The sequence below is a fragment of the Prorops nasuta genome, unplaced genomic scaffold (assembly GCF_024137725.1).
Source record: "Prorops nasuta isolate Cenicafe-Biocafe unplaced genomic scaffold, Cenicafe_Pnas_1.2 PNAS00002, whole genome shotgun sequence".
Classification (NCBI taxonomy): Eukaryota; Metazoa; Arthropoda; class Insecta; order Hymenoptera; family Bethylidae; genus Prorops; species Prorops nasuta.
Genome location: NW_027116799.1, coordinates 6,012,922 through 6,035,982, shown reverse-complemented (window position 1 = coordinate 6,035,982; position 23,061 = coordinate 6,012,922). Strand labels below are relative to the sequence as shown.

The 23,061-nt window shown below is 37.4% G+C and overlaps 6 protein-coding genes and 1 long non-coding RNA gene across 7 annotated transcripts; 3 read left to right on the top strand and 4 right to left on the bottom strand.

Moving 5' to 3' along the window:
• Positions 1 to 16: 16 nt before the first annotated feature.
• On the bottom strand, positions 17 to 1,138 carry ND-B17 (NADH dehydrogenase (ubiquinone) B17 subunit). The gene is made up of 4 exons (XM_066734663.1): positions 996 to 1,138; positions 471 to 795; positions 302 to 403; positions 17 to 215 (listed from the first exon to the last, which is right to left on the bottom strand). The coding sequence occupies exons 2-4, from the start codon at positions 768 to 770 to the stop codon at positions 81 to 83; spliced, it is 537 nt and encodes a 178-aa protein (XP_066590760.1). The 5' UTR covers positions 771 to 795; positions 996 to 1,138; the 3' UTR covers positions 17 to 80.
• A 167-nt stretch (positions 1,139 to 1,305) lies between these two features.
• Positions 1,306 to 3,032, top strand: Rrp42 (exosome complex component Rrp42). Its single transcript, XM_066734653.1, has 7 exons — positions 1,306 to 1,533; positions 1,626 to 1,707; positions 1,783 to 1,979; positions 2,144 to 2,309; positions 2,379 to 2,573; positions 2,642 to 2,797; positions 2,876 to 3,032. The coding sequence occupies exons 2-7, from the start codon at positions 1,651 to 1,653 to the stop codon at positions 2,978 to 2,980; spliced, it is 876 nt and encodes a 291-aa protein (XP_066590750.1). The 5' UTR covers positions 1,306 to 1,533; positions 1,626 to 1,650; the 3' UTR covers positions 2,981 to 3,032.
• On the bottom strand, positions 3,013 to 3,391 carry LOC136778081 (uncharacterized). The gene is made up of 2 exons (XR_010823366.1): positions 3,286 to 3,391; positions 3,013 to 3,209 (listed from the first exon to the last, which is right to left on the bottom strand). It is a non-coding gene; the product is annotated as an uncharacterized lncRNA (long non-coding RNA).
• Positions 3,274 to 4,162, top strand: LOC136778060 (ejaculatory bulb-specific protein 3-like). Its single transcript, XM_066734675.1, has 2 exons — positions 3,274 to 3,584; positions 3,831 to 4,162. The coding sequence occupies exons 1-2, from the start codon at positions 3,422 to 3,424 to the stop codon at positions 3,983 to 3,985; spliced, it is 318 nt and encodes a 105-aa protein (XP_066590772.1). The 5' UTR covers positions 3,274 to 3,421; the 3' UTR covers positions 3,986 to 4,162.
• Positions 4,163 to 4,576: 414 nt separating this feature from the next.
• On the top strand, positions 4,577 to 6,036 carry Phk-3 (Pherokine 3). The gene is made up of 2 exons (XM_066734669.1): positions 4,577 to 5,314; positions 5,787 to 6,036. Exons 1-2 carry the CDS (start codon positions 5,134 to 5,136, stop codon positions 5,972 to 5,974), a joined length of 369 nt encoding a protein of 122 aa, XP_066590766.1. The 5' UTR covers positions 4,577 to 5,133; the 3' UTR covers positions 5,975 to 6,036.
• A 203-nt stretch (positions 6,037 to 6,239) lies between these two features.
• Cdc10 (cyclin-dependent kinase 10) lies at positions 6,240 to 8,450 on the bottom strand. Its single transcript, XM_066734644.1, has 6 exons — positions 8,426 to 8,450; positions 8,150 to 8,310; positions 7,472 to 8,072; positions 7,107 to 7,403; positions 6,902 to 7,035; positions 6,240 to 6,644 (listed from the first exon to the last, which is right to left on the bottom strand). The coding sequence occupies exons 1-6, from the start codon at positions 8,433 to 8,435 to the stop codon at positions 6,609 to 6,611; spliced, it is 1,239 nt and encodes a 412-aa protein (XP_066590741.1). The 5' UTR covers positions 8,436 to 8,450; the 3' UTR covers positions 6,240 to 6,608.
• A 7,644-nt stretch (positions 8,451 to 16,094) lies between these two features.
• Positions 16,095 to 17,976, bottom strand: LOC136776763 (valine-rich protein-like). Its single transcript, XM_066732589.1, has 2 exons — positions 17,949 to 17,976; positions 16,095 to 17,838 (listed from the first exon to the last, which is right to left on the bottom strand). Exons 1-2 carry the CDS (start codon positions 17,958 to 17,960, stop codon positions 16,660 to 16,662), a joined length of 1,191 nt encoding a protein of 396 aa, XP_066588686.1. The 5' UTR covers positions 17,961 to 17,976; the 3' UTR covers positions 16,095 to 16,659.
• Between the last annotated feature and the right edge of the window lie 5,085 nt (positions 17,977 to 23,061).

Below are 23,061 nucleotides of genomic sequence, written 5' to 3'. Positions count from 1 at the left end.
AATATTACTGTCGAGCTCATTTTTTAACATATAATTTATTAATTTAATATTTACAACTACGTAAAACAAAAGCTTCATATTTATATAGGAGAATTTTCAAAACCAAATGTAGCATATTGCTTTACAGGTTTCACATTTGGATAATTCGGATCATCAGGAAACATTCTTGTAGGTGAGATCGTTATAGCCCAACCAACTCCATTATTGTCCCAAGTCTGTAAATATCAGATAATTGGATTTCAGTTAAAAAATATTAAGCCATATTAATAAATCTTAATTAAGAAAATAATAGTATAATTACCCTTTTATTATATTTATAATAGTATAGAATAGCATATGCAGCGAAAATTGTACCAATGGCTGAAGAAGTGCAATATCGTACTCCTTTTGCTGCATCAGCAGACTACAAATATTTTTAAAATAAAAATAATCTTCTCAAAGCCTTTATACTACTTTTATGTAAGACTTACCATAACTTTACTTAATGCTGTCTCAAACTGGTTCATTGGATATTTGTAAAACCTTCTAATTATGTTGTACCTTAATTTATAATAATTTTCTGGTACTTTTGGCTCATCAGGATCCAATATTTGGTCTTGCAGCCATTTCTTACGCCAAGCACGATCTAAATCTGTCATATAAAAGGATCTTTCTCTTTGGTGGGCCACACGACCCTCAATGCCTCTTGGTTCGACACCTCCACTAGATGATGATACCCATTTTGGGCCATCCTGCTTAGTTGTAAGCTCTTTTGAAGAATCTGCCCCCATAGTTGAATATTTAACAAAACTACTCCTACAAAGATAATCATATAAACAATTAAATTATATGATAAATTGCGATTACTTAACTCATAAAATAACCTTCATTTCTGATTATAATTGCTATTTTTTAAGTGGAACGTATTTTTTTCTTGAACATAATTCATACATACAGAGAAATTATCTATACTTATAAATTAATGTTAAATGCTGTTAATATTTTGAGCAACTAACCTTTTGGTAATCAAAGATTTTTTATAATCTTACATCACAATCATCATCACACATACTGGTTGTCTGTTTGCACTACTTACGCTGACTACCTTCAGCGGAGTTCAGCGGGCATCAGCAACTCGACCCAGCGCTTAATAAATTAAGCGCTGCTTAGTAAAATACGTGTCATGATTGGTCCATTTCAGTAAATTTTGAAAATTATTTAGCGGACTGCGGCATCACTAGCTGTAATTGCATGCAACTAAATTTTACTCAACTATATATAGGCAGATTTTAAACACCTCTAATAAAGAATTTAAAAACGGCCCTTCAGAATGCATGTCAAATCTATCATCTCTCTTTACTTCCTTTGTCAAAAAGCAATTACACTTTGTCTGTCATGACACTCATGGCAAACATCGTGACAAAAAACTGAAATTATACACGGCGCGTTCTGCAGCGTTCTGTAAACAGCTTTTGCTTAGCGGAGCCCTTACTTATGATTAACCAAACCCAACAAACCAAAATAAACAAGTTATAGGTTAACACTGTATCACACGTGAGTTTTTAAATTATAAACATAACCAGAGAAGATCTCAATTTAAACTTAATTATTATTACATTAATCATGTGATAAATGTCTCTTTTTAGTAAATGTAAATAGATACATGTTAAAATGGCGAAAATTCCCTTGAGTTTAGCAGAAAAAACATTTATTCTTCATGGTTTAGATGTGAGTAAAGTATAAGGATTAAATATTACAATTTATTTTATAAATGTCTTACAACATAATTTTTATAAATTTTAGGCTGACTTTAGAAATGATGGCAGGCGACGCTGTGAGTATAGATCAATGGAGATAGAAACAAAAATATTACCACAAGCTAATGGTTCTGCAAGGATACGCATGGGAAATACTGATGTATTGGTGAGCGTCAAATTAGAGATTGATACACCAATACCAGAGAGACCTCACGAAGGAAAATTAGAGTTTTTTGTTGATTGGTAATTTAATAAAAAATTATTTAACGATTTTCTACTTAACAATATACCTACCATTGAGCATTCAAATTAACCTTTTTAAATGTAAATACACACATGTAATACATTTGTCAGTAGGTTTAACGTTAAACTAACCATTTATAAAAAGTTCTTGTAATATATTTTAGCTCTGCTAATGCTACTCCTCAATTTGAAGGAAAAGGTGGAGATGATCTGGCGACAGAGATAAGTAATATTCTTGTATCAGCTTATCAATCCCCTTATGCATTTGATTTAAAGTCATTAAGCATAATATCACATAAAAAATGTTGGAAAATGTATATTGATGTATTAGTAAGTAGATACCTTTGTTGAAATTATCATAAGAGACACAGGTGGACTCATTTCTCAAATGTATTTCAGATTTTAGAATGTGGTGGTAATTTGTATGATGTTATTGGAGCAGCTGTGAAAGGTGGTCTTTACAGTACAGAGATTCCTAGAATAACAGCAGCCACATTAGATGGTGGTGAAGCAGATATTCAATTGTCTGATGATCCTTATGACAACATAACTCTTCATGACACTAATTTCCCAGCTATTGTGACTGTTTGTAAAGTAGGTATCATTAGTAAAATTACTAAAGGAATTACAGAAACTTTTGACTATATCACAACATTTTCTAGATTGGAGATAATCTTGTGGTTGATCCAACAACAGAAGAGGAAATGTGTAGTTCAGCTAGTATCGTCATGTCAGTTATGCCAAATGGCAAAGTTACATCGGTAATTAAAGTTGGTAGCTCTAGTTTACAACCATCTACTTTAGAAAAAGTATTCGAGGTAAGTGATATTTTATAAGATTGCCTGTATAAGAACACAAGATCTTACTAATATTAACATAATTAATTGATTCAATAGATGGGTAGTGCAGTAGGAAAACAATTGAATTTAGGATTAATGAATGCATTGAAAAAGGAAAGAGAACTTGGTCCAAAACGACCAATTATTGGATTTCTTCGGTAAAAGAATTTTTATATAAATCAAAAATAAAAAAATAATTTTTAATATATTTTCCGTTTATTACTTTTAATTCTCCTTATACGTTACATTTACGCTCCTAAAAGTTAATTGATTTTCGTAATATGTTTTAAAGTATTTTAGTATAGGGCAACATGTTAAGTATAATATCCAGGCGCTTCTATACCGTTATTAAAGTGATTAGTAAAATTACTGAAACCAATATTAGCAGCACCTGAAACAATTTAGGAATTCACTTTCCAAAGGGAACCGTCGCATTAAATCATCATTTAAATAAGTTCGTTTCGTACTTGTGTTTACACGCTACAATAATAACTAACTGACAAGTATATCAAGTATAAAAGGACGGTGAGGAACAATACGAGTCACAGTCCTTCGTAGGCACACAAAGCTACAAGGTTAAAGTAGAATTTTAAAATTATCGACATGCAGGTGAAGATTTTCGTGGCTTTACTCGTTATCGGCCTGGCAGGCTTTTGCCAATCCCAGGATGTTTCTGGTTTACTGATGGACCAGCGCTTAGTGTCCAAGGAAATTAGATGTGTCCTCCAGCAAGGACACTGTGACGCAATTGGCAGGCAAATCAGAGGTGAGAGAAACAAACTGAAGTTATTAAAGCATAGTATAAACTGCGAAAGTTCAGTCTTCATTAGCAAAGTTACTATCATAAAATTATTATTAAATAAATTGACAAAGAGAACGTACGGTTTATTACAATTGATTAAAGGTCTCATAAAGACCTTTTATTTCATAACATAAAAAAAATTCATTTCTAGTAAAAATAAACAGCTGTTTTATATATTTAATTACGCGGGCTTTAATGAATTAATTACAGGACTCCTGCCGGAAGTATTGAACAATGATTGTCGTCGTTGCACCCAAAGACAGGCAAGAAATGCACGTAAATTAGTTGAATTCATGCAGCGTCAACATCCCATCGAATGGAATCAAATAGTAGAAATGTATACCAATCCTCGTCGTTATTATTGAAAAAAAAATAACTATTTATTTAACATAATATTATTGACGAAGAAAATTCTCTGAAAAACAAGACGATGATATTAAAATTTCCGCAGTTTATGTAATTTATATATTGTTTTGACAACAATTCATAAACTCTAAAAATGATTGTATTTACAGAAAATATAAATTATTTGAGTCAGATAATATCTCTTTTACTTGTGTAAGAATCCCCTCTCTAATTTATATTCTTTCGTATTTTGAAATTTTTCTATCAAATGTCGAATATTCTCGCCAAAAATTCTTATACTTTCTTGCTGGGAGAACTGAAATCACTTTCACTCATACATCGTTAGAGAGGCTTGCGAGATTTTGATTAATCTTGTAAATACTAATATTGCCAAGCTTAATCTCTGCAGCAATCAAATTATACTGATTCATGGAATTCATTTTCATGTAATTAATAGTCCGTGTAGATTTTTCTGCGTTATTTACTATAATAGTAGTAGTGACCGTTGCGTAATGATCGTCTCAAGATTACATCAATTAAATCAAAAAAATGTAAAACTGATTATTAATGTTCTCAGTGAAATTACTGAATTTTCTCGTGAGTAACATTTATCACTCAAAACATTTTAAAAATAACATTCGAGCAGGTTTGATCGAGAGGAACATCCAAGGTAATTTTTGATAAGGTTTTTCACGAAGAGTTTCTACTCTCCTACAGTGTAAGACAAAGTAGGTCAAAGTCCTGATGCACCTCACATATCAATTACTAAGCGATTCTAACGATGCCAGAATCAAGAAAGAATCTCGTATCTCATGGCAAACGAAAATTGGAATTATCAGAAGAAAACCTTCCATTGATCTGTTACAAAATGATGACGCAAGATAACGGCGGTCCAATATATTGAAAAGCTTGTTTAAATAAAGATACAATTCCGGGTTACTGGATTCCGAGTATTTTTCGTGTATCCAGTCAGACACCCGTAAAAGTCGAGACCCCCCCAGCTCCCTCGACTAATATAAAAGGACAAACTCGCCTCGATGTCATTTTAACGCGTACCTTCTGTCGTGCAACATTAAAAAAAGTATATCCGTAGTTACTTTCAGTCAACGTTACTCTGTTAAAACGAATTTGTTTTTTTATTTATAATTAAAAAAAAATAAGAGTCATTATGAAGGTGATGATAATTTTCCTGGCTATCGTGGCAGTGACACTGGCAGCGGAAAAGTATCCTAGCAAGTACGATGATGTTAACGTTGATAACATCCTGCAGAATGGACGAGTCTTAACAAACTATATTAAATGCATGTTGGATGAAGGCTCCTGCACTGCCGAGGGGCGAGAATTAAAAAGTAAGCACACCTTTATTCATCAATAATAATCAACAACTTGAATCGAGGATGCTCTTGTTATTTCACCTGGCAAACTGGGACATTATTTAGACATTCATTTGTTGAGCTTGGAGTAATTATGAAGATTATGCAATTTAGCACAATTTCTTCATTTGAGAAGCTCGTATATGCATCTGCTGGTGATTGCAACAGAGTTCAACACACTCTCTTGATTGCATAAGAAGTGACTTTAACTTTCTCGCGTCCCAACCACTCTTTAGTCAAATAGTTCTCTTTTTACAGTTATACTAACACTTTCCATTAAATCGCCCAAAACTCCAATGGAACGTTCATTAGAAAAATAACAAAAGAATGTTTTAACGCAAAGTAGATTTTTGTATTAAATTTTCCTTAATTTAAGTAATTAATAAAAACTTTACCCTAGACCAAATATATATTAAGTGATTTTTAATTTAATTGATTTCATTTCTAGAAACGCTGCCTGATGCTCTCCAGAGTGGCTGCTCGAAATGTAACGAAAAACAAAAACAAACGGCGGAGAAAGTAATTAATCACCTTCGAAGTAAGAGACCTCGAGACTGGGATCGGCTAGTAGCAAAATACGACCCACAAGGCGAATATAAAAAGCGTTATGAGGGCTTGACTGCTAAAAAAGTTTAGGAAATAAGCAATGTATTTATATCTTAGAATTAAGGCCTACAAATAAATCTCATATTTAAATTATATTAGCAAATTTTATTTAATAAGCCTCGAGAATTCTTTGAGAAAAATCTCACTAGAAATTTTTCAATCAGCATTGGTCGTCGTTCCTATCATCATCCTCCAAAATCTTATAACGTAATGAATTTCTAATGATAAAACTCTGAAAAATCAAAGCCTAACTAAGCATCATCTTTATAATAATTGAATAGACAGAATTGTCCATGGTCAAATGTGATTTATTAATATATAATAGCTATATCAATACTGAAAATGCATTTATCCAACCTTATACACGAGGGACGTTATTGAAATATTTTATGAACTGAATCAATGACATTCTTCGTAAACATTATTCGCTGCGACAGCGTTAAGATAGCGATGCATATTAAATTGTGTAACGCGTGTAGAAAATTAATGATGGTATTTCTTTTGTAATCCTTGGGCATGCCTCTCATTATTAAAACTTATAAACCTATATCCATAAATGTAACTACTATACATTATCTTCTCTTTTAAAGTCTAAGCACGAAATTTGGGATTGCGTCGGAGAAGGGTTAATCGCTGAAAATGTTTGTGGTTCTGAAACCTCTGATCAGTCCGCACGCATCTTTTTGACTAGAGATCCCAGCTAGAAAAGAAAATCGTGCTGTTTAGCAATAAACAATGTTTACAGCTCGTGAAATCAGTTAAACATAACTTAACCAAATAAAACACGTGCACTTTATTTAAAAAAGCTGACGAAACTTATTTCTGAAATTTTGCTTGCCAATCCGAATTTTTACGCAATTTTAAAACAAATCAATGAAAAAAGTCGGAAAGCTAAATAAATCATACAGTGTAAATTAAAAATGTGGCAATATATACTTAAAAGGAATCTAAACTTACAAGATCTGAGATAGCAGGAAGGTTATTAGTTTGATCAGGAGCTGCTACTTCGGGTTCACGAATTTCCTTGGTTTGGTTTACTTTTTTCATATTTCTATGCTGGGGGAATGTAGGCATCAGTTTAGGATCACAAGCTACAAAAAAATATCATTAAAACATTGAAAAAAGAGTTATGCTCATTATGAGAAAAAATTTATCTACATACGCGAAGGTGCTTCCTTGAAATAACTACTCTGCAAGCATTCTTCTGCAGTGGCTCTCTTTTTTGGATCATACATGAATAAAAAGTTGAGCAGCCTTAAACCAGCAGCACTTAACCATGGAAATCTTTGCTTTAAATTGTTGTATGGTTGTTGCTTCAATGTGAAATTTTGTAAGGCTGGAAGGGAATTAAATTCTGGCCAGATAGCCTCACTTGGAGTACCGAGGAGGTCTACAATTAATTCTAGCTGCTGGATTTCTGATCTTCCTGGCAAAAGTGGCCTATGTCCCAGTAGTTCTCCTATAAAAGTATAATCATTGCTTTATCTTATGAGTATAACATAACATGCTGCATTATTGATCTTTTACCTAAAATACAGCCTGCTGCCCACATGTCAACAGAAGTGGTTTGTGTTTTTGCTTGTAATAATAATTCTGGGGCTCTATACCATAAAGTTACGACACTAGGTGTCATTGGTTTTAAAGGTAATCCAAACCATCTGGCTAATCCAAAGTCAGCAATTTTTACACAGCCTTTATCAGTCATTAAGAGATTAGATACTTTTAAATCTCTATGAACAACGAAATTATGGTGTAAATAACGAAGCCCTCTTAGTACTTGAAGCATAATGCATTTGACCTGACTTTCAGAAAATGGAGTTTGCATATTATCCAATAAGCTAGCTAAATCCTGCTCACAATATTCCATTGCTAAAAATATGCTCTCTAAACTCCTGCCTACTACAACTTCTTTTAAATGCACGATATTTTCATGTCGGCAAGATAGTAAAACTGAAATTTCTCTAAGCCCACTGACTGGTAGTCCATCTTTTTCATGCTCCATTCGTACTTTTTTCAAAGCTACAACTTTGTCATTTTTAGTGTCTCTTGCTCGGTATACAATCCCATAAGTACCTTCTCCAATACGATTTAATTTTTCAAATTCAGACACAAACCGGCACTTTCCAAGCTGGAAAAGAATGATTATTTGAAATTTTCAATAAAACAAATAAATTACTAATGAATATCGTTGTGGAGTTTAATTACAATGTCTTCTTCCGGTATTTCCATAGGCTTCCCAGTCAAAAATGATGTTAGAATTCCCTTCCGAGTTATCGGGGCTGTAGGATCAGGCCCTGCTTCTAATGAGGCTTTCTTATCTGTGTCATTAGATTCCGTTGGCTGCTTTTCTATACCAATACTCTCGTCTAAAAATTAAAAACATCGAAAAATAACCTTTTTGCATCGTTTATACAACGCGGCTGAAACATAACCTAGAAAAACTGAAAATCGTTTATACCAATTAAAAAAAGAAATACTTACCTTTCGTCATATTAGTATTAAAAATATAAAACTGCCTATGGTCAGAAGAGAAAACTTTATAAAATACGTTAGTTTCTTTAAAAAAATTAAAACCCGGTTAAATCAACAACGATGTGAAAATTCTCAAGCGTGCGGTGGGTAGGAGAATGACCTAAAGATGTCCTAACGATAAAATGACCTAAAAACGCCAGCTTCACATTGGTTAAAAGCCGGTATTGCAGATTACCGACCGAATCGTCCGAATTTCCTAAATTTGAGTAGCTGGCAACGCTGGACTGTCAAACGTCAGTAAATAGAGTCAGAGGTTATGCACAGTAGAGAAAAATTCTGGATCTGTCAGATAAGTATTTTAAATGAATAAATGAAAATGAATGAATTACTTTGTGGGTATTTCTTACATTTTACAGAAGAGCTACGAGAGGAAACATTTAAAATATTATGATGTCATGGAAGATGAGGAGGTATTCATAGAATTTGCTAAACAACATATTTTGAAATATTTAAGAGCCGAACCACAATAGGATTATTTGTTATCCACACTGACAGTCTTTGGATAAACGAGAGAGAGAAGGTTATGATGCTCGAATAATGTTAGGATATTAATACTGTGCCTGGATTGCATATTGCTACCAAACAGTTTTTGCTTTAGCAGTCTTCGTGTTGAATAATGCCTATAAAGAAGGCATGTTTTCAAGAGGTCTATTATATAGGGGAGATCGTTTTTCTCGTGTAATTTTGGTAGTGAGTATAAACTTAAAACTTTTCAATCTGGAACAAGCTTATGCAGAATTAATGCAAATTACTTGTATAGTTATTTGAGCAAATAAATTCTTTTTAGAAGCTCTATCAAACATATACCTTTTGCTTGGATATAATGTTATATGTTTTTTGTAGATTTGTTGAGAAGAAAAGATGTGAGATTACCTTTCGAACAGTCTTTGGAAACTGCAGAAGCTACCTGACAAATATGTTTGCAATCTCACTGAGGTAAAAGAATGAGATATCTTGGTGAATTTTGTAAAATACAATTCTATAGAAATGTCCCAGTTACTTTTGATAAGAAGAAAGACCAATTAATTTTATTGAAACAATCTGTGTGTGTGTGCTATAATATTTATTACTTTTCTTAGATACAATGATGAAATAAATTTCTGATTGCCTGGCCTCTATTGTGGAGAACCTGATTCAGAAATAACTACTACTAGACTCGAGGAATCGAATATAAACCTTACTAGAAGAAATTGGAATATTAATGTAAACCATTGCATGCTGTGCATTTCTCTCAAATAGAAATTATTCATTCTATCATGATAAATACTTCATAATTTTAACTAAACTTTGTTAAATGACTGTTTCAATTTTTCATATTATTCTGTAGATTTCACAATTTACCTGATGGAAGAAAAATATGATTAGAGGAATTCTAAACTACTAATAGAAGCATTATAAATTTCCAGTGCTATTATTACACGAATTTTCTGAAATAGCTGCCTATAATTGGGGATATACAGAGTGTCCACATTTTAAATGTTGAAAAATCAGGAATTTTTGGTTCGAAAGTAATGACTTAAAAAGACCCTCGATTAAAAAATACATTTTGTGCATTAAGTGGAACTTAGAAGAGTGTTTGCAGATTAAATTTAAAAAACGCATGTTCCAATATTTATAATTGCGGTGTGGCAAATTTATGGTCAGATATATATGAAGGTAAAAGACACAAAGGTTCTTATATATCTGACCATAAATTTGCCACACCGCAATTATAAATATTGGAACATGCGTTTTTTAAATTTAATCTGCAAACACTCTTCTAAGTTCCACTTAATGCACAAAATGTATTTTTTAATCGAGGGTCTTTTTAAGTCATTACTTTCGAACCAAAAATTCCTGATTTTTCAACATTTAAAATGTGGACACTCTGTATATCCCCAATTATAGGCAGCTATTTCAGAAAATTCGTGTAATAATAGCACTGGAAATTTATAATGCTTCTATTAGTAGTTTAGAATTCCTCTAATCATATTTTTCTTCCATCAGGTAAATTGTGAAATCTACAGAATAATATGAAAAATTGAAACAGTCATTTAACAAAGTTCAGTTAAAATTATGAAGTATTTATCATGATAGAATGAATAATTTCTATTTGAGAGAAATGCACAGCATGCAATGGTTTACATTAATATTCCAATTTCTTCTAGTAAGGTTTATATTCGATTCCTCGAGTCTAGTAGTAGTTATTTCTGAATCAGGTTCTCCACAATAGAGGCCAGGCAATCAGAAATTTATTTCATCATTGTATCTAAGAAAAGTAATAAATATTATAGCACACACACACAGATTGTTTCAATAAAATTAATTGGTCTTTCTTCTTATCAAAAGTAACTGGGACATTTCTATAGAATTGTATTTTACAAAATTCACCAAGATATCTCATTCTTTTACCTCAGTGAGATTGCAAACATATTTGTCAGGTAGCTTCTGCAGTTTCCAAAGACTGTTCGAAAGGTAATCTCACATCTTTTCTTCTCAACAAATCTACAAAAAACATATAACATTATATCCAAGCAAAAGGTATATGTTTGATAGAGCTTCTAAAAAGAATTTATTTGCTCAAATAACTATACAAGTAATTTGCATTAATTCTGCATAAGCTTGTTCCAGATTGAAAAGTTTTAAGTTTATACTCACTACCAAAATTACACGAGAAAAACGATCTCCCCTATATAATAGACCTCTTGAAAACATGCCTTCTTTATAGGCATTATTCAACACGAAGGCTGCTAAACCAAAAACTCTTTGGCAGCAATATGCAATCCAGGCACAGTATTAATATCCTAACATTATTCGAGTAGCATAACCTTCTCTCTCTCGTTTATCCAAAGACTGTCAGTGTGGATAACAAATAATCCTATTGTGGTTCGGCTCTTAAATATTTCAAAATATGTTGCTTAGCAAATTCTATGAATACCTCCTCATCTTCCATGACATCATAATATTTTAAATGTTTCCTCTCGTAGCTCTTCTGTAAAATGTAAGAAATACCCACAAAGTAATTCATTCATTTTCATTTATTCATTTAAAATACTTATCTGACAGATCCAGAATTTTTCCCTACTGTGCATAACCTCTGTCTCTATTTACTGACGTTTGACAGTCCAGCGTTGCCAGCTACTCAAATTTAGGAAATTCGGACGATCCGGTCGGTAATCTGCAATACCGGCTTTTAACCAACGTGAAGTTAGCGTTTTTAGGTCATTTTATCGTTAGGACATTTTATCCTTTAAAGGTCATTCTCCTACCCACCGCGAAACTCAATAGGTACCGTGGGAAAAAAACCTCCGGTGGTAAGGTAGGTGATAATATTACCTCTAGTTGAAATTTTAACTTGCCACTTCCTACCGTAGATAACAATGGGAATTTAAAAAAAACCGCGAATAAAGATCACGCAGTTTTCTTCAAACTACTAGCAGTAATTGTACAACACTCATGAAATCTACAAAAGCATTATCGAGACGCAAATTCAAAAACAAATGTTCAAAATCAAAATATCACCGTAAAGAGTAATAACGATTAATATGGAAAAGCTTATGAAAGTATAACGAAGATAAAATAAACATTAAAGCAACAATAATAAATCCTATAAAAACAAAATAGAAAAGTTTATTTTTGAATAATTTAAGGTAGGTATTGGATTCGACTGAAAAAGTTATGGATGCATGAACGCAACTTTTGACTGGCAAAATGTGGTGAGCGGTTGGTGAAGCGATCCAGTCAATTCCTGTTTAAAATATACACAGATATATACACTTACAAACGTGTATACGTAATTCTATAGGATATATATAGTATAGGTGTATATTTTAAGCTCCTCCCACAATCAACGAGAGTAAGGGGATTCCCCCGTGGGAATCCAAGCGAGCGAATCGTAGCGGGATTGAACGCTTGAAATGGAATAATATCCAATAATCTGGCAGCCGAGAGAACGGGATAAAAAGGGACGTTTTATCGGAGCATCGCAGTGCCGAACGTCATCCTGCAGTTATTTTCGCAGGCCAGCAGCTTTCGACGTCCCAGGCAACCCGTCAAAATTAATTATTGATTTCGGATACGCGCATTCAACGCAAACTCATCTCTATGACCGTACCATCCTCGCCGCTTTCTTCCTCCATTATCACGCTTTTAATTAAAAAACCACTCGAACCGAAGCGTAATCAAAGCTATGTGTATACAAAAAAATAAAAGGTATATACGAGTTTTTCTCTTTTAAATGAGAAAATTCAAGATGGCCGCCCCGCAGCCGACAAGATATCAGTTCCGACAAGAATATTCCTTGTTACATTTTAAATATCGTCATAACTTAACGTCCTTCCGCATATATTAGTCGTGATAAGGATATACGGAACGTTGAGCGGGGTGTGATCGATTTTTGAATAATAAGGAGTTGTAGCCAGGACGCGGCGTTGCTGCGGAGTTTTGGCGACACGAGTTCAAGGAGAGAAGTGTTTCCTAGCTGAGGCTAACAGGAGGAGAGGTGGGATGAGGACCGAGAAGGACTCTGTAATTAACTGCAATGAGAGGCGGGATAGTCCCGTTTGAGTCCCTGAGAATCCCAAGGGACCTGACCCGTCGTATCAGGCGCCAAACACTCGCTGCTCGCTCTCTCTCCTTCTCTCTCTCTCCCTCTCTTGCTCGCATCACAGGAACGTTCAAGTTTTGCTACGATAATTGCCTTCGCTTCACAGTTGCGCCCGACACACCCGCAACGATGGATAAGAGGCTTCTCCGTCCTCTATAGGGCAAACAAACCAATTCCTACCATGCGTAGTAAGTGTAGTAGTATACGCGAGGTATGGTATCATCTACGGCGATACGATTCAACAACTAAGAAGATCCAACGTAACGTGATATCCCTCTGATGATTCTCACAAAATTTTTAAATTCCTCCACAAAAGAGTCCCTGCTGTAGTCTTGATAAATAACCTTGCTGATAAACGTCATTATTATTATTTTTGTTATTTTATTAAATATTTATGCAATGCTTTATTTATGCTTTCAAAAGAGTGATAATTTAATTTATTCCCTGTAATTGTGGAGATTATCGATCGGTAAGTTTCAAACATTAAAATACGCTAGAAGTTAATTAATTAATATAGTCGGTTAGATGCTAATCTATGGATCTATATTTATGGATAGTTGTTAGTTTCAGCAAACGTTCGTACAGCAATGATACCACATCATAGTCAGCGGACCATCATCGCTGTTTATGTACTTTCACTTGGATCAGCTTGAGAGACTATGCAATACCCTTGCGAACGATGCCTTCAACTGGACTCCTCGATCGAATCCCATTGCAATCATTGATTCCTTCGCGAAACGCGATAATTGGATAATTTGCTTCTTATGCTTGCACTATAAACCTGAGTAAAAATATAAGGTCTAATTTTGAACTAATTTTATGGGAAAAATCATTGTTGCATAGATCCACTTCCAATGTTTACGCAAAAACAAATGCAAAATCGGATGATATTTTCCAGATTTAAAAAACAAATAATAAAAACTTGATCGATTATAATCGTCTTTATTTTTTAAAAATTAAAATTAAGTTTTTAAACCTATAGTTACGCTCTTAACACGCAAAAACACCTGGATTACCAAGTTACATTTTCTGATATATATGCATGCATAAGTAGAAGGGTTATTGCTGGTTTGTCAAGGAAAACGTTCCAATTAGCAAGAGATTGAAAAAGTCAGACGAAACGAATCGATATACACATGTGTGTGTGTGTATATATATATATATATATATATATATAAGTGTAGGAACTGTTGTTGATCGGACATGGAGCGGAGCTTTTTCTCAGTGCAGTCTGGCGAATAATTTGCGTAAAAACAAGCGCAACTTTCTTCGTGACGCGGCGCTAAATGAAATTACACAGTGAATAGCCAAGAGAAGGCTGAGGAGTCGAAGATGCTGACGTACATCAGCATCGAGAACTGTACCGGTTAAGCAGCACGCGCTCCCCACGGCGTCGTGTTTTGGTCATCTCGCCGGAGAGGCTGTTGAGCGACTGCTTTCGAGAAAGTGGAAAAAAATCGCGACGATTCTACCGTGCGTGAATTATAGCTCCTTATACATAAATATCACAACTGCCTTCCTACGTTAGTATCTTTAAGGCTTCCGGTTTTCTATCCGTGCCTCGGTAATAACGAGGAAGCGAAACTTGTTGCTCCTCTTGCAACACGTTCGGACTTGATATTACTCATCGGGACAATCGGTGTGCCTCCGCCATTTGATTACGTTAACCGACTAATGAGATTCTCATTCCACATTCTGCGAACGTAAGGCAAAAGCTTTACGTAACTCGGGCATTTTAGCCGCGTGCCCGACAGTTTTGAAAGGGAGGCAATTTGCGACGATTCTCGCAATTTAGTAAACATTGTAAGATGTAATATAGCGACAGCCTGGAACTATCGGCTTGCGCAACTTTCCCAGCGCCATATTGACTTTCAGAAATCCTCCGATAAAAACACACCGATCGAATCTCGCGTTGATCCTTTTCCAAAGAAATCGATCGTTTGCTCGAATTCCATCGAGTCGAACGACTCGCCGTGAGGGGGGGATCAGCTGATCGAGCCGGGAATTAGAGAGAGGGGGGGGGGGGGGAGTATAGCGTTTGGATCTGGAATAAATCTGCCGTGACCGCGAGTCTCGAAATTTCCAGACTGTTGAATAACCGGTAACGCTCTGCGAGGTTGTTGTATATACATATAGTTATAGCTATGTTTATATTATGGTTCGCGCCGGGCCGTGCGCGTCCATATTGACTGCGGAGGGCAACGGAGAAAGTACACAAGAGCTTTCGGAGTTCGATCCCCGGCCAGCTGTTATAATTACCGCGGCACGGCTCCGTGGCCATAACGATTAAGATTCGCTTCTGATCGAAAGTCTTCCTGGAAGTTCCATTGGACCGTGACGAATTACCTTCCGCACCTCCGCCGGTATTCGACGCACTTCCGGAACCGGAAACCCCGCCCGATATCTCCTCTCTCCTTATAGCGAGCGGAACCAGATGCAGGAATCCGCGAATCACTCTCGATCGACGATTGACTTCCTGCTTCACGCACGAGATTTTTTTTCCGAAGAAGAGAACGCTGCGAAAAATGTGGTTCGAAACGCAGAAACTCCGCGGGAGAAAGTATCGCAAGATTCCCCGCAGATTAATGCGCGCGAGAAAGCAACGCCTTCTCTTCATTTTTCATACGTGAAATTCGACAGAAAAAATGGTTGTCTTCGGCAGTCCACTCTCCGTCGAGCAAAAACAAAGATGGACGATTCGTTATATATGCGGAAATATATCGACGGAATTCGAAGCTTGACGAGAGTTTGAATCTCACGTGTTTTCTTCTTTTTTTTCTATTTCAAAGAAGTTGCAAAAATTAACTGGTATAATCTTCTTCTTCCTCCTTCTCTAGGTATGGTAATAATATAAATATATATATAGAAAAGGTATTTTGTAAAGAGAAAAAATTTGGTTGTAATAGAGATGAGTATTTATTTATAGTCTTTGATACAAAAATTCGTCGACTTTCGTACATGATAACTTATTTAGGTACAAGATTTTCGTTGCGCCATGTTTCACAGCGATGCGTACTGCCAGCTTCGTTCGGGTCTGTACAAAAATGTCTGGCATGTACATACCTGATCAGCCCTTATCTTTGGAGATGAAAACTGTTGTAGACGCCACTCGGCGCTGATCTATGCCCGAGCCATTTCGCAGAGGAGAAAAAGGAAAGGTGAATTGTTGAAGCGAGACAGTAATCTCTGTAATGAAGATAGATTTCGCTCGATATACATAGTTACCGCGCGTAACCACAGCAATTTATTCCGAACAATAAATAGAATGAGCGCGCAGCTATCCTCTCGACCAAGTGAAAAAATAGAAAAGAAAGAGAAAGAAAGAATTGCAAAACAAGAATTTCATAGTTGCTCGTTCCTATATGGTATGTTTACCGAATGATTACTTTTATCTTAAAGAGAGAGAGAGAGAGAAATTAAAAAGGGATCATATAGATATGGTACATATATATCTATATATATGACGAGTGAGATCTATGTTGGGAGGTGAGGATAGAGACGAGCATATTTGGAAATTGATTCTCTCGGTGCGAAAATGAGCCGAGCACGCGAGTGAATGGAGTGGAGATGTTTTGAAGGAGGAATGGGATAAACCGCTTCAGCCATGATAACCGGAGAAACCGTGTCCACCGTCGGAGAAGGACGAATGCTCGTATCCACCGGAGTATTCGACGGCTCCATAGCCTCCACCACCACCACCACCACCGTACTCGTGTTGCTCCTCGTGTTTAACGTGCACCGGTACCGGTACCGGTACCTTTACTGGCACTGGTACCTCTTTCTCAACCGGTACCGGTACCTCTTTCTCGACGACGTACGGTTTGTCAACGTACACCTTGACGGGATAGGGCACGGGTTTCTCCACGGGATAGGGAACGTGCTTGTGGACTGTGTACGGCTGAGGCACGAGCACTTTCACCGGTACCGGATAAGGCTTCTCCACGGGGACCGGATATGGTTTTTCCACGGGCACCTTCACCTCGTAGGGTACCGGCTTCTCCACGGGCACGGGATAGGGTTTGTCTACTGGTACCGGGTAAGGTTTGGGTACGTGCACTGTGTAGGGCTTGTCCACTGGGACTTTGACCTCGTAGGGCACGGGCTTCTCCACCGGATATGGCTGTGGTACCGGTATCTTCACTTTTACCGGATAGGGCACGTGCTTCTCGACTGTGTAGGGCTGTGGTACCGGAACCTTCACGGGCACCGGAACGTGCTTCTCCACAGTGTAGGGCTGAGGAACGAAGACCTTGACCTCGTAGGGCTTGTCCACGGGCACTTTGACCTCGTAGGGCACTTTCTTCTCAACGGTGTAAGGCTGAGGCACGTGCACCGGTACCTTAACGAACACCTTCACCGGGTAAGGCACGTGCTTCTCCACAGTGTACGGTTGAGGCACGCCGACCTTCACCTCGTAGGGCACGTGCTTCTCCACTAGATAAGGCACGTGCTTCGTAACTTCGTAGGGTACCGGGACCTTCTTCACCACGGTCACGGTCTTAATGTGCTCGTGGTGATGTTCCTCCCCCCCGTGGCTCTCCAGACCTCCTCCTCCATATCCACCCCCGTATCCACCCCCGTATCCACCCCCGTAGCTGCTACCCAGGTCCCCGTAGCTGTGGTACAATCCTCGCTTCTCCGTCTTCTTCTCGGTGGTTTCCGCGGCCTTCGCCGATGAATCCTGCTTCGACTCTGACTCGGATGACTCTTGCGCGGCCTCTTCGCTGCATCTCACTGCTGTGCAGGTCAATGCCACTAGGGCTACTGCTACGGTGATCTGTGATGAACACAATTTTCCCTTATTGCTCATAGCTCTTTCTCTTTCTCTCCACATACATATATATATATATATATATATATAATCCACACACAATCGAGATCACTTACCTTAATGTTCATTCTTGAGTTCGCGTGTGTTTTCACGTGGCTTTAACCACTGACTGAACCGCTTGGTTTTCTAGGCTGAGCCTTATATACCCAGCGCTATAATAGCCGGCCACTTTCCCTGCACCTCCTCGCGCTTATATTATATGCAGCGTTTGGTTTGCATTTGCAAAAACGACGCCTGCCAGTCAGTCTGGGAGACTGCGTATACGGGAAATGAGAGGCGATCGTACGTACATACCCAATTTCGGCGGATATCGCATAACAGTATATACCTGGGAAATCCCTCGAATGTACGGCGCCTTTATACGGCATACGAGCCGTTTCTGCAGTCAGTTTCCCAGTCGAATAATACATTTTCCCAACGGCACAGGATTCTTCGTAAAAATTCTGCTGCGGATCCAATTGTCGCGCCGAAAGGAGAAAAATGAAAAATGTACAACCGCGCACGATTTCGGATTCACGCTCGGCTGAGCCTGTACACGCAACATCAAAGTTTCCAATTATAATTAAAGCCACGAAAGCAAAAGCGAGCCGCTAACATTTAACGGTATTTCTTTGAAGATTCTCTTGTTTTATGCTAAACTATGAACGTTGTTTGAAGAAAATGTTATTCGTCGATCGATCACTCGTACGAATAATCCTTCGAAAATTCTCTCAATCTCTGCTCTTATTTCATCCTCCAGGAACCTCCTCTGGAACGAGCGGTTTCTGCTTCCAGCGGATTATTTCAATTATATACTCGGTCGTGAAGCTTTCGTGTCTGCCATATGTTATTCGCCTCTGTACAGCAGGGAAAAATCAGATCAGCTTGGAATTTGCGATAGTCGAGGGTGTAATGCTTTTTAGGTATGACCGTGGGGATGCTTGAGCAGCGATTAATCCTTAAAAATTACCACGTATCACGATTCGGGATCCAAATGGGACTAGCACATGCGACCTATCGCATTTTAACATAACTCGACGTTACTTTTCAGCTATTCCTGCACAACTTCGCATGCACGCCATTTCGCATATGCACGCGTCGATACTCCAGCGTGAAAGCTGAAGCTGCTTCTCGCTCAAATGGAAAAACAACAATCATATCATCATCATCATCATCATCATCATCATTATCTTCATGAAAATAGGGTGTTGGATGTTGAAAGCGATCGAAGAGACTTTCTTGCATGAGTTTTCAGGATATAACAGGACCTGCGCCAACGTTGAAAGTGAAAGGAGTCCTTTCGCCGAAATTTTATACTTTAGCCTACGGTTACGTCGCTCAGTCCTGCCCTTTCTTTCAAATGTCTTCACTCTCCACTGTAGTACGTACAATCGTCGACTCTGTTCGATCGAATTTGATTCATGGAATATTGAAATTTTCAAAGAATTCTGCCACCTGCAACTTCTGCAACTATACATATATACATATATACCAACTTGAAAATTCACTGTGAAGAAACTCACCTAATATAGGTTAATTTTCATATTTCCCACGTAATTACAGTTGTTTATGTTGAAAGTATATACGCATATAATATATATATATATATATATATATATATATATACAGTGGCTCGTTAATTCTCGTCGGTCAATTGAAGCCAAATAGCGAGAAAAATATTCATTTAAGGTGGAAGAAGGAGGGAGGCAGGGGGCTGTTTCTCGTTGCGTAAAAAACGAAGTGGCAGCAGGTCGCTCGGGAAGACAATCGCGCGGCAGTACTGAATAAATAATAGTCAGAGTTAAGTAACTGTCGATATAGTTCCGATTTTACTGCCTCGTAAAACTCCATGATTCCACGCTGCTCGAAAGTTCCATCATTGAAAACGGGAACGCCCGCGCCGTAACAATTTGCACAATATTACACTATATACATCCTGAATCATTTTTCCAGTAAATACAGTAGTCTTTTATTGTTAGACCTGTCTTGATCGATATTGGCTCTTTTGGAAAGCAGTGGAGGGCAAATGCGTGACAGTTGGCATTGCGAACGTTGTCATTCCTCATGAGGTAATTAAAGTTTGCAACGGCCGTGCGTCGGAGGCTCCTCAAAGTGGCCTGCGTATACCGATTCGTTAAAGACTAATGCATCGGCTATATGCATTAGCCACGACAGAAAAACGATGCCACTCGCGACCTAGGCGCAGGTGCATCCAAGCTCACGTGACGAGAGCCTTTTTCGAAATTTCCGACAGCTGCTAGCTTCTGCACAGCCTTCGAAAAATTAACTATATTTCGGCTATTGCTAGCTAGCTCCTATATATATGTATTTATGATCCTGCACTGAAAACAATACAACTCAGTCTCGGCGTGTCTCCCTGTAGGAATTTTTGGCGTTCTATAAAAATTACTATAAAAGCAACATAGTGCTGCAACATTTGAATAAAATATACACGTGCAGACTTTTCGTAATTTCTGCTCCTCCTGTATCTACATATATAGTATATACGCAATCGTACCATATTCTATTTCATGGAAACGAGAGCCAGAGATTTCACTTTCAGCTCGCCTCTGGACGTAAATGAAAGTGTAATAAAGCGAACTCAGTGCGATTCGATTTCCATTCGTTGTTTTAATTCGAGTTTTAATTGTGAGTGATTTTCGGGGTAATTTGGCAGGCGATAATTAGAGAAGAGTGGGTATTTGTTCGTTTGTCGAGGGAGGAGTATCGATCGGGTTTCGTTGTTGCGTCGATAAGAATGTGATGTGTTGTTTGTTTACCCTCTCTCCTCTCTCTCGTGTTGTGTGTAGTTGCTCGGTCGGTAAAGCAGTTGCAATCGCGATCTACCAGCCGATCCGATAGCCAATTAACGAGAACACGAGGAGGCCAATGTCGTACCTGCTCTTGGGAGAACGGTCTCTGCTATCCCAGGAGCCAACAGTCGACGCATTGTGCGTCCCTACTTGCCATATTTAACGCACCGTAGACAAATTTCATAAATCTCCAACATCTCCAACTAATTGATTCTCTGTCCCTTTCCCTTCCCATCCTACTTTGACTCTGCATATAGGGTGAGACACTTTTCGCATCATGGAGATGGGACCTAAAAATTCTTTTATCTTCTAAAATCTGGGAGATATCAATTTTTAACCCAAGACATCTTTAAATTCAAATGAGAAGAAGTTTGGAGAGGGTAATTTGACACGAATAAATATTTCTTATTGAGGATAATTAGATTTCTTTTTATTTATAGTTTTCCATGTTCTGTAATGTCTTAAGTGACTCACTCTGTATAATTATATATATATATATATATATATATGTATCTTGTCCACACAGCAGCTGCCTTCAATGGTCGATCCTTGCATGCTTTATTTTTACGCGCATTTTCCACAAATCTGTCGCAATTTCCTTCGACAATAACGTTAAAACGTCGACTCCTCCCCCCTCCCCCCTTCCCCTCTGTCACGCGAAGGAAGTTTATGCCCGTGGACGGTCCGGCTAATAGGCCTCGTTTCTTCCTCGGTGCAGTGCGATTGCCAGGATGCGTCGCGCTTGTCACAGAAATTGCGACACTCCCTCATTGCGCAATTAGGACATTTCTCCTTCGTCCATTTTCCGCGGGGGGAAACCAAGCGTTTTCGACGATTCCACTCAACTCCTCCGGCTCGAGTTATGCAGTCGTGCCTAGTTTTCCGGGTTCGCCGACAAATTTAATATACTCAGACGAAGCTAATTGGACCTTGCGCAATGTCGATACATATTTTTTTTTGCACTATTCACCTGCTATACATACGCATCTCGGCGACATATTAAATATGTACTATATATATTTATATTCTAATTCTCTCTAAGAGGTTGTTTTTTTCTTCCTTTTTGCTCAATCAGTCTCGCTTGATTGGAACGTGCTATCCAAGATGAATATTCTGCATAGTACATATGAAAGCAAATAAAAAGGAAAAGCAGACATCTTTAACGAAACCGAGGCTTTTTATTGAAAACTATGCACTTAAGAAGAAATCATTTCGTTTCATTGAATTTTTTGTTAAGTAGGGTCAATTGAATATCTATTTGATGTTAATGAAATTTAAATTAATTCGAATTAAATAAGTTTTAATTTAACATCCAATTAATTGCCAAGAGACACGATTAGCACTATTCAAATAAAAATTTATTCGAATCAGATAATCTTTTCTCAGTGTATAATCCAATATTATCTTAGATCTCATGTTTTCTTTATTTTTCTCTTGAAATGGTTTCCCTCGATTAGCGCGTGCTCACTAAGATGAATATTGTATATAGAGTACATATAAAAGAAATGATCGATTCGACGGTAATACACTTTTATTTTATGACTTTGTAGAATCATTCAATTGAACTTCAATTTGATAGTTTATTTATGCAATTTTAAAATAAAATCAACGAGAATAACAGGGTATATGGAAGTCCTTGAAACTTTATCCTTATTGACCACTGCAAGCACGGTGGAGGGATATATCGGGAGCGGAAGAACCTGCCGGGACAAATCCGAAAACGGAACTGACCTTGAGGTCGACTCCTAAGTAAACATCTGCAGATTATGCCATCCGATCCTATATACACATATATACGACAAAAAATCCATCTATGTTATCTATCGTTGTAAAAAAGAGAGCAAAAGAATAAATTTGAAGCTTTTCGTAAAATGGAATATAAATATAAAGATTCGCGGCTAAATACTCTTCATGTGTGTCCATTAAAATCGGGAGACAATCAAGAGTAGGATCGATGCAGCAAATTCCAGCAGTTTCTTGCCCGAATTCGTTTAATAATGGGAGGCAGAGAAAATCAGGGGTTGCGCGGACGGATTCCTTCGTTTACGTTCTGGCCTCCCCCTCCCTAGGGGGAAGGGATCAAAATAGAAGGGGGATTATTGGGTAGCAAAGGAGTCTTTTGCCACGAGGACTAACAGGGTGATTAAGCCACGCTGAGATTTTTACCGTCGACAGAGCCTTCGTTACCTACTCCCAGAAACGCACGCGCGCGCTTGCTTACCCTTATAATTAAGATAGAAAGCACCAAGGATCTCTTCATCATTGTCTCGCTGAAGAAAATTCTCGCAGTTTAATACAATTTTCTAGTTAATTTTCTATCGACCAAATAAGACGAAGAGTTGAAAACCATCGAATAGTAAAATTGCAGGACTCGATT

What these genes read in the sequence shown, in the direction of transcription:
- ND-B17 (XM_066734663.1), bottom strand. Translation starts at nt 770, where the DNA reads ATGGGGGCAGATTCTTCAAAAGAGCTTACAACTAAGCAGGATGGCCCA. An exon ending in CAGCATTAAGTAAAGTTATG is followed by an intron (nt 404 to 470) that starts GTAAGTCTTACA and finishes AAATATTTGTAG; the next exon opens with TCTGCTGATGCAGCAAAAGG. An exon ending in ATTATAAATATAATAAAAGG is followed by an intron (nt 216 to 301) that starts GTAATTATACTA and finishes TGATATTTACAG; the next exon opens with ACTTGGGACAATAATGGAGT.
- Rrp42 (XM_066734653.1), top strand. Translation starts at nt 1,651, where the DNA reads ATGGCGAAAATTCCCTTGAGTTTAGCAGAAAAAACATTTATTCTTCAT. An exon ending in TTATTCTTCATGGTTTAGAT is followed by an intron (nt 1,708 to 1,782) that starts GTGAGTAAAGTA and finishes TATAAATTTTAG; the next exon opens with GCTGACTTTAGAAATGATGG. An exon ending in CTATTGTGACTGTTTGTAAA is followed by an intron (nt 2,574 to 2,641) that starts GTAGGTATCATT and finishes AACATTTTCTAG; the next exon opens with ATTGGAGATAATCTTGTGGT.
- LOC136778060 (XM_066734675.1), top strand. Translation starts at nt 3,422, where the DNA reads ATGCAGGTGAAGATTTTCGTGGCTTTACTCGTTATCGGCCTGGCAGGC. An exon ending in AATTGGCAGGCAAATCAGAG is followed by an intron (nt 3,585 to 3,830) that starts GTGAGAGAAACA and finishes AATTAATTACAG; the next exon opens with GACTCCTGCCGGAAGTATTG.
- Phk-3 (XM_066734669.1), top strand. Translation starts at nt 5,134, where the DNA reads ATGAAGGTGATGATAATTTTCCTGGCTATCGTGGCAGTGACACTGGCA. An exon ending in CGAGGGGCGAGAATTAAAAA is followed by an intron (nt 5,315 to 5,786) that starts GTAAGCACACCT and finishes TTTCATTTCTAG; the next exon opens with AAACGCTGCCTGATGCTCTC.
- Cdc10 (XM_066734644.1), bottom strand. An exon ending in AAATACCGGAAGAAGACATT is followed by an intron (nt 8,073 to 8,149) that starts GTAATTAAACTC and finishes ATTCTTTTCCAG; the next exon opens with CTTGGAAAGTGCCGGTTTGT. An exon ending in TTTCAAGGAAGCACCTTCGC is followed by an intron (nt 7,036 to 7,106) that starts GTATGTAGATAA and finishes ATTTTTTTGTAG; the next exon opens with CTTGTGATCCTAAACTGATG.